Here is a 12,623-nt window from a genome sequence, read left to right on the forward strand (position 1 = left end):
GAAAGTGGCGTGTTAAAGTCTCCTACTACTATTGTGGAGCTGTCTATCTCTCTTTTCAGTGCTGTTAGAATTTGTTTTATGTATTTTGGAGCCCTATCGTTGGATGTGTAAATATTTATTACAGTTATGTCCTCCTGGTGTACTGACCCTTTAATCATTATATAGTTCCCCTTCCTTATCCTTTGTGGTGGATTTTAAAGTCTATTTTGTCAGAGATTAATATTGCCACTGCTGCTCTTTTTTGAGTGTTGTTTGCTTGACACCCTATGGGGTTGTTCTACTTTGTCCTTTAGGGTCTGTCAACGGATTTATTTTTTTTTTTTTTTTTTTTTTTTTTTTTTTTTTTTACAAATATTATATAATAGGAGGAGAAATAAGAAGGAAGAAAACTCCACGCTTCTCCAAGAAGGCAAAATGGAACTGCACATAGTTGGGGCACATATAGTGGAAGTGTGCATGGTGGGTCCCCGCATTTGAAATCCAGTATCAGTATCCCCTGACTAACGCCTCATCCCCTGGAGCCAGAGTGTGGGGGTTCGAACTGCAGCTCTACATGTATAAGCTAGGTGACCTTGGGCAAGTGACTTAACCTCTCTATGCTCTGCCAAAGGGAGGTGAGAACAGTACCCACCTCCTAGGGTTGCTGTAAGAACATGAGTTCGTAGTCCTAACAGTTGTCAAGAGTGTCTGGCACATGGTAGGTGTTTTATCAGTGTCAGTTAAGATCTCCCCCAGGGGCCAGCAAACTCTGCCCCTACAGCCCACATTCTAAATCCCAGCTGTCCCGTTTTTACAAATAAAGCTTATTGGAACACGGCCCCACCTATTCATTTACATATCATCTATGGCTGCTTCTGTGTTACAACCACAGAGTTGAATAGCTGTGACCCATAAACCAAAACCAAACCCATTGTCATTGAGTCGATTCTGGCTCATATGACCCTATAGGATATAGGACAGAGTAGAACTGCCCCATAGGGTTTCCAAGGCTGTAAATCTTTATGGAAGCAGACTGCCACATCTTTTTCCCATAAGAGCAGCTGGTGAGTTTGAACCACCAACCTTTCAGTTAGCAGACAAGTGCTTCAGCACCCTAAAATGTTTACTCTCTGGCCTCTTCCAGAAAAAACTGGCTGACCCCTGATCCACCTCCCTCTGGGCTCCCTTTCCTGCTTACGATCAACATGATCACCAGCTGGTTCTTCTTGGCCACCTGCGCGTGGGAGAAGATGCAGTCCAGCACCCGCGACATGTCTGGCTTGAACTGCTCCCTGAGGTTTATCACACACTTGTCGTAGTGGGCTACAGAGGGAGACAAGAGGTGGCAGAGGGGTGAGGCTGGGACTCCCCTACCGCCATGGGGGCTTGTCAGCAGCGTCAGGTCAGTGCGTCTTGCCTTGTTGGAAATGGTGCTCGACACGCAAATATCTTCGCAGGAGATCCAATACCACCGCTTTCATATAGCCGCGGGTCCCGCTGCGGTACCTGGGGCGGAAAGGAATGCTGTGAATGCTCAACCCCACTTCCTGGTAAGCCTGAATACATTCAGCCAGGGGTAGTGTATTTTAAGAAGGAAAATACAAGACTAATAAAGGATCTGGAGACCGTGCTCCCTAATCCTCAGACCTGGAAGGGACTCGTGAGTTGGTGCATTCGTGCTAACTCTGTTGGCCAGAGAGAGAAGTGACTTGCTTAAGATTACACATCAAACAAGAGGCCAAGCTGGGGTAGAACCCAAGCCCTAGCCTTTGGATGGCTCCTGCCCATCTCCAGTGAGAAGGAAAAGATTTTAGAGCTGGGATCCTGAATTGGGAAAGCCAATATTTTCAGGCTTTAATCATTAAAAGCAAAAAATTTAAAGCCACCATCCAATGTATAAAGACCAAAAAACCAAACCCGTTGCCATCGAGTCGATTCCTACTCATAGCGACCCTACAGGACAGAGTAGAACTGCTCCATAGGGTTTCCAAGAAGCAGCTGGTGGATTCGAACTGCCCTCTTTTGGTTAGTAGCAACTACCCCATCAAAGACAGTTAAAAAAAAGATTCCTCTAAAAAAAAAAGAATCCTTCATAAATTTCACTTCCCTTTAAAAATGAAATTTTAAACTGGATATTCCCCAAAACATTTCCTCTTCTAACTCATTTCTGAACTCAGGGAATCAAGTTTCTTAAAAGATGTGACACTGAATTTTAGGGAAGTAGAGACCAGCTTACGTCCAGTACCACTAAATGACAACAAAAGACAGCATGAACCTAAAAAACTCATTTATCCAAATGTGATAAAGATAACACAGCATAGGACAGAGCTCTGATAATTATACACCCACTCTTCACTCATCAACATTGTTAGGTTCCAAAGACCAGGTCTTTATGCGAAAATTGGCATTACTCGAAAATGGAGGATGACCGTATCAGATCACAAAATGGAAGATGACAACATCAGTACATAACTGACAAATTACATCATTATGTAACTGCCAAACCGCTGAGAATCATGGCCCAGCCAAGATGACACATAACCTTAACCACCACAGCCACTGTTACTCATGCCTCACACCTCGGCATTTGTTACTGCCAGACATAGGTTGTTAATGTGCAAAATAGTCAGTGGATTTTTTACTATTATTGCAAATGTGAAATGTTAGATAACGAGATAGTCAATATGTAAGGAGTAGGTGTGCTCAACACAGAAAAAAACGGCTAGGGAATTTGATGAATTTATCATTGGTTCATTTCTTCTAGGTGTTTCCCTGAAGCTAAGGATGGGGTTAGGAGCTCCTGGGTGGTGCAAATGGTTAACATGCTCGGCTGCTAACAAGAGGCTGGAGGTTGGAGTCCACCCAGAGGTGCCTTGGAAGAAAGGCCTGGCAACCTACTGCTGAAAAAATTAGCCATTAAAACCCTATGGAGCACAGTTCTACTCTGACACACACGGGGTCACCATGAGTTGGAATCAACTGAACAGCAACTAGTACTGGTAAAGGTTTAAGGCCAGCTGTCTAAAACAGACATGTTCTGGGGAGGACTCACCCTCCTAGCTCTTGGCTGTGAAACTCTGTATAAGGAATCACACTAAAATCTCCTTCCTTAGTTGCATTCCTATATGGTCGGTGTGTGTCCCCATTAGCTGGGGAGCTCCTTGAAAAGAGGAGCAATCTTCCACAGTCCTATATTCCCTGAACCTGTGACAGTTTCTACCACATTGGCTCATTCAAGTCTGAGAAGGCTTCGATTCTATCTTCACAAGCAAAGCTTTTTTGCTAGGCCAATTTTTCATGCAACATGGCAGAAGTTCTTTTTATCATCAAAATAGTTCTCCAGCAGACTATGCCTGCTCAATAATTACTTGAGATAAAACACAAATGATTCATCAACTGTCCTTTACAAAGATCCTGAACACCACAATGGTCATTTCTAGGGTCCTTTACCATATATAGGAGTCCCAGGATGGTGCAAAAGAAGATTAAGTAAACGCAATTGGCTGCTAACTGAAAGGTTGGTGGTTTGAATACACCCAGAGGCACCTTGGAAGAAAGATCTGGTGATTTACTTCTGAAAAATCAGCCATTGAAAATCCTATGGAGCACAGTTCTACTCTGACACACATGGGGTCTCCAGGAGTTGGGATCAACTTGACGGCAGCTGGCCATTTTACCATGCTGTCTTATACTCAAAGTTACTATTCTTGTTAAGTACACGTCAGCACTTAATAAAAGTTAATCCACTTATTACTCAAAGCAACTTACCTTGAGTAGTGTTTTTACTGTCATTTTACCAGTTGGCAAACTAAGATTCACAGAAGTTAAGTGCCTGGCCAGGGTTCTGCGTTTAGTAAGTGGCAGTGCATAATCGGGGTCTTCCAACTCCCCACCTGTTCACTGGGTTTGAGCCTGTCCTTAAAAGAGACCCCCAGGAAAGAAGCAACTGGACTACAGGACTAATAACCTCCATAAACCAGAAGAACTCAATGGTGCCTGGCTACCATTACTCAACGTTTCAATCAGGGACATAATAGATGGGTCCTGATGGAAAGGGAAAAAATGGGCAACAGAACTTCAAATTCCCAAAGAATCCACACTTACTAGACCCAGTGAGGATGGAGGAACCCCGAGACTATTGCCCTGAGAGTCTTCAAACTTTGAACCAAAACTATCCCCTGAAGTCACCTTTAAACAAAAAAACAGTTTAGCTCAAAAAGCGAAGAGTATCATCCTTAAGTATTGCACTGCTAAAAAAAAAATAACAGTATCTTTATGAGACCAAAGGGACAACAGCAGCTCTAAAGCACAGATGAGAAGTTCAGGGGCAGTGAGTCTAAATTAACAGGAGTGAAACAATCAGAGCAGGTAACAAGAAGGTTGACACAATGTGAAGAATGTCACTACTGTAATGAAACTATTCATCACCCCCAAATGAAACCCTGTACCCATCTAACACCAATGAACAATATGTGTAGAAATTGCTAAATGGTAGCCTGTTTTGATGAGTATATTTTCACCAAAAATTAAATTAAATTTGCCAGGCTACCACCACTGACTGCTCTGACCAGGATCACAACAGAGGGTTCTAGACAGAGCTGGAAAAGGATGTAGAACAAAATTCTAACTCACAAAAAAAAGACAAGATGTACTGGCCTAACGGAGACTGGAGAAACCCCGAGAGTATGGCCCCCAGACACCCTTTTAGCTCAGTGGTGAAGTCATTTCCAAGGTTCATCGTTCAGCTGGGGAGTGGACAGCCCCATAAAACCAAATGGGACTAATGAGGGACAGCAGTCCAGGGACAAGGGCCAGAAGGCAGAAGGGGACAGGAAAGCTGGTGATAGGGAACCCAACGTTGAGTAAGGACAGTGTTGATGTGTTGTGAGGTTGTTAAACATTGTCATAGGGCAACATGTATACTAACTGTTAAATGTGAAACTATTCTGTTCTGTAAGCCTTCATCTAAAGTGAGAATAGCAGCACAATTGGAAGAGCATAGTCAATGTCACTGAACTGTGCATGTAGAAATTTTTGAAATGGTGTATCTTTGGCTATGTATATTTTCACCAAAAAAAAAAAAAAAAAAGGTTGAGAAGGGAGAGGGTTGACATGTTGTGGGGTTGTTAACCAATGTCATAAAACAATATGTGTACTACTGTTTCATGAGAAATTATTTGTTCTGTAAGCCTTCCCCTGAAGTACAATAAAAAAAAAAAGAAAGAAAGAAATCGCTGGTAAAATAACAGAAAAAAAAATTAAATTTAAAAAAGAGAGAGACTCCTATCCAGGCACCACACTGGTGCAACAGGTGGGACAATTCTGTTTGACAGCCACCCACGTGGAGGGCCCCAACTCACCTCTGTACCAGCTGCACAATGCTCTGGGTGTTCATGAAGAAGACCTCGCGGTCGGCCTTGCGCTGCAGAGTGGCTGCGTGGCAGTCTAGGATGGTGGCTATCTGGACAGAAAGACAGGACTGGCCACTCGCCACACAGAAGTCACTTGAAGGACCCCCCACGGCTCCTCTGGAGGCCCGTCCAAGGCTCATTTAGAGACCAGAAATTCCAGCTCTGCAGCCCATGGCCACCCAGAGACAACCCTGTTCGTCCCAGCTGAGCTTGTTGCTTGAGGAATTCAAGAGCTCAGCAGCACAACCATCACATGAGGACGTGTGTGCATTCAGGTTACACCTGGGCACAGGTAAGAATGGCTATGGGGAAAGGGGAGAAGGGAATTTCTGACCCAGTGAGAATGAGGGTGCTGGGTAGGGGGCGGGAGGTTTTCCAGTTTTTAAAGTTAGATTTAATGTGTTGGTGACTGTTTTGGGTAACAAAAATATTTTTAAAGAAGACAACCCTGTATCAATAACAAATCACTGAAAGGTCCAAACATGTACTTTTCTCAATTGGGGTGCTCTAGAGTTTTTTTTTTTTTTAATTGAGATATAATTTACGCACCATAATATGCCCCCAGGAGCACTGGTGGTGCAGTGGTTAAGAGCTGGGTTGCTAACCAAAGGGTTGGCAGTTCAAATCCACCAGCTGCTCTTTGGAAACCCTATGAGGCAGTTCTACTCTGTCCTATAGGGTCGCTATGAGTTGGAATCCACTCGATGGCAAGGGGTAATATATCCCTTCTTAAAGCGTACAATTTAGTGGTTTTTAATATATTCATACAGTTATGCAACCATCACCATTAGCTAATTTAGAACACTTTCATCACCCCAAAATGAAACCCCATACCCATTAGCAGTCACTCCCTACTTCTCCCTGACCTCAGCCCCGGGCATCCCCTAATCTACTTTCTGTCTCTACAGATTTGCCTACCAGGGGTATTCTGTCATACACTGTGTGGCCTTTTGCGTCTGGCTTCTTTCACTTAGCATAGTGTTTTCAAGGTTCATCCATGTTACAGCAAGTGTCAGTATGCCATTCCTTTTTTCTAGCTGAATAACATCCCATCCTGTACAGCTGCTGACCTTGGGAATGACCTGCGCTCGGCTGACTGCTAGCTTCCCCAACCACTAACATACCAACCAGACGGCAGCAGGGTAAACAGCGGCTCTGTTAGTGCAAACTACCTTTAAAATGCTTGATGAAAGCAACCGCAACCACGAAAATGAACAAAACGAGGCCAATGTGGAATTCTTGGAGATACTTTAATCCTACCCGGGAATGGCTGCCATTCTTAATACGGCCCCAAGCTTATCACGCCACAAAAACTAGGGGGAGAGAATCAAAGCTACAGACTGGGAAGAAAAAGTCTTTGTTTCCCCTGATTATTTCGGCCAGTTTTTTAGAAAATGCTCTATCTGCATGCATTGCTGCCTCCTATTCTGAATCTGAGTTTCATGGCGCAAAGCCTAAAGACTAATGTTCATCCAAGCAACTGCTGCTTTGGAGAAAATGCTGGGGGATTCTGCAGGGGAGGCTCAAAAGAGAACCTTAAGCCCCAACACCTGTGGTTGTAAGGGGGTGTCAGGAAGCCCAGCATGACCAGAGGTCGGGTCTCAAAGCTCCTGGGAGCCGCGTACCGAGGAGGACCTGAGCCCACGCGCGCACCTCGGTGGGTCTGGGGCGGGCCGGGGCACATACCTGCTGGCTGGGGAACTGGCACAGCACGGAGGTGATGTTGCTGGCGTACTGGGCCATCACCCTGCGCACAGCCTTCTCCACGGGGGCGGGGATGCGGCCTGACACACTGGTCATGATCTCCTGCAGCTCCAGCAGCGGCAGCGACGGGTGCCGGAGGGTCATCAGGAGCTTCTGCACCCACTCCTTCAGCTGTAGCAGGGACCATGGCATCACCCCCAGCCCTGCAGGGGTGTAGGCACCCCCACCCTCCACAATGTAACCCACCCAGGCCCCATGTACCCAAAGGTCTATACCCAGCAGCCTCCAGAACTCTCCAGGGTAGAATGCCCCCAGACCCTGAGCACAAGGGTGCCTTGGAAACACGCAGCTTCCCCGCACAGCAAGGCCCCGCTCCTCTCCACACATCCAGACAGCCAACGTGGATAGGGGATGTGACAAAAGGCCATATGAGGAGCTAATATTTGGTAGACACTTCTTAGTGCCAGGCACTGTTCTAAGGCCTTCATTTTTACGTCAGGTGATCCTCAGAAACTGCCCTACAAAGTAGGTGTAATTACTATTCCAATTCTACCTTGAGGAAACTAAAACAGAGAGGTTAAATAAACTACCCAAGGTCACCCAGCTTGTAAGAAGCAAAGCCAGGATGCAAACCCAGGTCTTTTAGCTCCAAAGACTCTTAACACCTGCACACTGCCACTGCCTGGGGTACTGCAGTAGATGAAATGTTGGCAGGCTTTGAATGAGGATTATTAGGGTGTCAAACCCATAGGATGGTTGTGAAGTTTAAAATTGAAACAATGCACATCACTGTGGCAAGTGCAAAGGCTAAATAAATGTTCCAATTGTAACAATCACAATTAGGCAGTATAGCATAGGGGTTGAAACATGGACTCCGAAGCCAGATGGCCATGGTTCAAATTCCAGCCCTATCTCTTCACGTGTGAGAGAAGGCAAATTTCTTAGCATCTCTGTGCCTCAGTTTCCTCATCTGTAAAGTGGTAATAATAACAGTCCCTATATCATAAGTTGTTGAGAGGATTAAATGACAATAAATTCTAACTGCTTAGAATAGTAGCTGGCACACACAGAATACGCTAGACAAGGCCTGGCTGCCATCACCATCATCATCACCACCATGACATGCTATTAAGAGATGGAATGAGACAGGCACGCAATGCTATCACTAGTGATGTCATCCTTAGAGTCACAGGTATTTCATGGAGGTCTGCAAGTTTTTCGTGTTTCTCTACAGAGTGAGTTGACAACAGGACCCTGGGACAGTGAATGATGAATAGAACTGTACTTCTGAACAAAGTGTGTTCCTCCTATTCTCATTAACAGGGCTGACTCACACGGACTCCTTTATTAACTTCCCACTTGAATATTCTCAGTCTTGAGCTGAACTGAACCACTAAATATGTAACTTTTTTTTATTTAAATGTAATTTTTACAACAGTTCGTAATCAGACCAAGGAATGTCATGAGAACAAGTCCTTTATTAAAACAACTTTTGTTCACTTGTTCCTTTACTTGAATTGGAGCCCCTGGGTGGTGCAAACAGTTAAGTGCTCGACTACTAACCATAAAGCTGGGGGTTCAAATCCACCCAGAGGTACCTCAGAAGAAAGGCCTGGCAATCTACTTCTAAAAAATTGGCCATTGAAAACCCTATGGAGCCCAGTTCTACTCTGACACACAAGGAGTCGCCATGAGTTGGGAATCAACTTGACAACAATGGGTTTTTTTGTTTGTTTTTTTTTTGCTTGTTTACTTGAATAAAGACCTCTGATCTCATGGAATAAACCCTTCTGACTCGTCACAGGGACCCACATGACTCACTTTGATGCTGAAAATAGGTTCTGGCAGACAATAGCCACTCATGACATTGGTCAAGTTTTCCAGGACGTTGTGAAAAACCTGGTGCAGTTTCTCTCCGAGGATGGGCAGAGTGGGCTGGGCAGGGAGCTCCCCAGTGAATGGCTCAGCCTGGTGAGAGACACGGAAATGAGAGGTCAAGAAACTGTGGGATCCCAAGCGACACGGGGTGATCTGCCACTTACAATGTTTAGCATAGAGCCGGAGAAAAAGCAGAAAACTGCACTGGGAAGATGAAATTGCTAAGCGCACACCCCTATGCGGGTTTTCCAAATCATCCCCTTTGCAAACATCATAGTACACTGTTTAGTACCCTATTATGGATTAAACTGTGTCCCCCAAAAATGCATGCTGTAAATCCTAAACCCCTATATATGTGGATGTAATCCCATTTGAGAGCAGGATTTTCTTTGTCATGTTAATGAGATCATATCAGTGTAGGGTGTGTTTTAAGCCAATTACTTCTGAGATATAAAAAGAGTAGATTAGGCACAGAGAAGGAAGCTACGTATAATAGGAGGGGAAGACACACGTCACATGAAGATTGTCAATGAACAGAGGAACAGAAGCTGAAAAGAGACAAGGACCTTCCCCCGGAGCCAACAGAGAAATAAAGCCTTCCCCTAGAGCTGGCACCTTGAATTCAGACTTCTAGCCTCCTAAACTGTGAGAAAATAAATTTATGCTCTTTAAAACCACCCATTTGGGGTATTTCTGTTATAGCAGCACTAAGAAACTAAGACATACTCAAATCAATTTTGGGCGGTTTAGACTTTTATGTTTCCTTTGCTTTGTAATGAAGACAATCTCTCTACTTAGTCCATTAATTTTCATTCTCTAGTGAATTCTAAAGATAAATACCTAGTAGGATGAAGACTGACGAAAACCTCATACAAAGGTACCTGATTTTTGTAAAACATAAACATTTAGCTTTAGATAATCAAACGAAAAATAAAAAGTTCCACAGAGGGGCAACACTGACTTAACATACCCATTCATCTATTCTCTCTACAAATACCCACTTAGCACCTGCTATGTGCAAAGCGGAGTTCCAGGGTGGTGCAAATGGTTAATGTGCTTGGCTGCTAACCAAAAGGTTGGAAGTTCGAGCCTATCCAGAGGCACCATGGAAAGAAGGTTGACAATCTACTTCTGAAAAACCACACCATTGAAAACCCTATGGAGAAGAAACTAGTCTACAGGACTAATAGCCTACATGAGCCATAGCCTCACCTACCCTGAGACCAGAAAAACTAGATGGCGCCCGGCTACCACTACCAACTGTTCTGATCAGGGTCACAATAGATGGACCCTGCTAAAGTAAAGAAAAATGCAGAACAGAACACAAATTCTTAAAAGGTCCAGACTTACTGGACCAGTTAAGACTAGAGGATTCCCCGAGACTATTGCCCTGAGATACTCTTTAAACCCAGAACCAAAACTATCCTGAGGCTATCTTTTAGCGAAATAACAGATTGGCACACAAAATAAAGGATATTTACCTGTGAGTACAGTGCTCCATTAAAAAACCATGAGACCAAAAGGTCAACACTTACTCTAAAGCAAAGATGAGAAGGTAAGGTGGCAGGGAAACTAGAGTACTGGAAATAGAACAACCAGAACGCAATTAAAGAGAATGTTGCCACACGTGAAAAAGGTAACTAATATCACTGAACAATTTGTGTAGAAATTGCCAAACGGGAACCTAATTTGCTGTGTAAACTTTCACTGAAAACACGATAAAATACTATTTTAAAAAAAGAGAAGAAAAGAAAAGAAAACCCTATGGAGCATAGTTCTACTCTGACATACTAGGGTTGCCATGAGTTGGAATCAACTTGACAACTGTAATGTGTGAGGCACCATATCCTGGAAGTTTGGGACATGCTGTTCTCCTGGCCTGCCTCCCCAGTCCCATGGGTTCCTCTTACTCTTCGAGAACTGACTCGAGGTTTTCCTCTATGATCTGATGCTCACTTTCCCATCTGCGTCCCCAAAGCCTGGACCAAAGGCAGCTCCTCTTACTGCATTTAGCCTTGAATGACAAGGGCTTGTCTGCCTGTCTGACTCACAGGCACAGGCAAGCCTGCAGTATCTCAGTGCTGGGGCCCGGTCTCACTGACCAAGCACAGGAAATGTCCTCTGGGAGGGCTCCCAATGCAGGCACACAGACCTTCCCAGTGATCCAGAAAGGCTCAGTCTGTGTCTAGCTTTGGGAACCCCCTAAAGAAAATAACAAGAAAAATGAGAAGAAAACACACGAAACTAACAGAATTTTCTGGAGAAAAGAGACAATTAGCTTTGTTTCAGAGCAGACGTACTAATTATTAAGAGATTCATACATTCAAACATATACGAATGGCTAGCTACCTCCCCGTATGCACAGCTTGCTTAGAAGGTCTAAACATCATTCAAGCACAAATGGTTAAGCACTCGATGACTACCTGAAAGGCTGGCGGTTCAAACCCACCCAGAAGCACCTTGGAAGACAGGCCCGGTAGCCTGTTTCTGCAAGGTCACAGCCTTGAAAACCCTATGGAGCAGTTCTACTCTGCACACATGGGGTCGCCATGAGTCGGAATCGACTCTGTAGCAACACCACCACCACCACTATGCCCCAAGCGCTGTGATAAGTAGCAAGAATGCAACAGTGAACAGTAAAGGGAGTTCTTAACCTCAGCAAACTCAGTGCAATGGTAAAGCAAAACAAACGCTGAAAAATTAACAAGAATCTAAACTGGAGGTCCCCCCTTGAGCTTGAGTTCACAGTCACACAACAGACACTCTGGTACACCCTCTGCTGGTCCCGAGGGCAGGGCGCTGCCCATGTGGCACCTGGAAATCTGTATATTCACCCAACAAATATTTATGGAGCACCCACAACGTGTCAAAACCTGTGTGAAGCACTGGGGATCTAGCTGTGATAGAGACAGATGAAAAAGCACTACACAGTGCTTACAGTCTACCGAGGCCATGTGACTAACAAACACCACACCAGTGACACAGAGTCTCCTGATGATGACAAGTGCTGCAGAGAAAAATACAGCGGAGCAGGAGGACAGGGAGTGTGAGACGGTGTGGGGGTGTGTGTGTGTGTGTGTGTGTGCTATTTTAAACAGGGTGGTCGAAAGAGGAGCCTAAGGGGACATGACAACTATGGATGATGTACTATCCTGGGTGGGATCTTGAAACAGAAAAAGGACATTAGGTAAAAACTAAGGAAATCGAAATAAAGTATGAACTTTACTTAACAATGGTGCATCAATTGTGGCTCCTTAATTGTGACAGGTGTACCATTCTAATGTCAGATGCCACTAATAGGAGAAACTGGGTGTTGTGTCTAGGGGACTTCTCTGTACTATCTTTGCAAATTTTTGTATAAATCTAAAACTGCTCTAACAGTTTATTTAACAACAACAATAAAAAGGCAGTCGGGAAGGCCTCACTGGGGAGATGACATTTGAGTAAAGCTCAAAGGAGGTGAAAGGGCAAACCCTGAAAATGTCTGGGGAAGGTCCTTCCAGGCAGAGGGAACAGGTCTTAAGGTGGGAGGGGCCTGATGGGCTCAATTAAGCAGGGGAGAGAGAGAGAAGATGAAGCCAGAGAAGCAACCAGAGCACAGCTCATTTGGGCTCTTGTCAAATTCTCATCTTCCATGCAGGAGACCCGGGT

At 44.5% G+C, this 12,623-nt stretch overlaps 1 protein-coding gene across 1 annotated transcript in view; it reads right to left on the reverse strand.

The window, feature by feature from the left end:
* Positions 1-12,623, reverse strand: part of ACACB (acetyl-CoA carboxylase beta) — a 127,144-nt gene that overhangs the window by 53,584 nt on the left and 60,937 nt on the right. Inside the window, exons 19-23 of the mRNA XM_004378989.2 lie at positions 8,916-9,062; positions 7,077-7,265; positions 5,340-5,440; positions 1,397-1,485; positions 1,178-1,302 (exon numbers count right to left, since the gene is read on the reverse strand). Of these exons, the coding sequence (XP_004379046.1) occupies positions 1,178-1,302; positions 1,397-1,485; positions 5,340-5,440; positions 7,077-7,265; positions 8,916-9,062 (651 nt within the window). The remainder of the gene's footprint in view (positions 1-1,177; positions 1,303-1,396; positions 1,486-5,339; positions 5,441-7,076; positions 7,266-8,915; positions 9,063-12,623) is intronic.

Source organism: Trichechus manatus, unplaced genomic scaffold (genome assembly GCF_000243295.1).
Source record: "Trichechus manatus latirostris isolate Lorelei unplaced genomic scaffold, TriManLat1.0 scaffold00061, whole genome shotgun sequence".
In the NCBI taxonomy this organism is placed as follows: domain Eukaryota; kingdom Metazoa; phylum Chordata; class Mammalia; order Sirenia; family Trichechidae; genus Trichechus; species Trichechus manatus.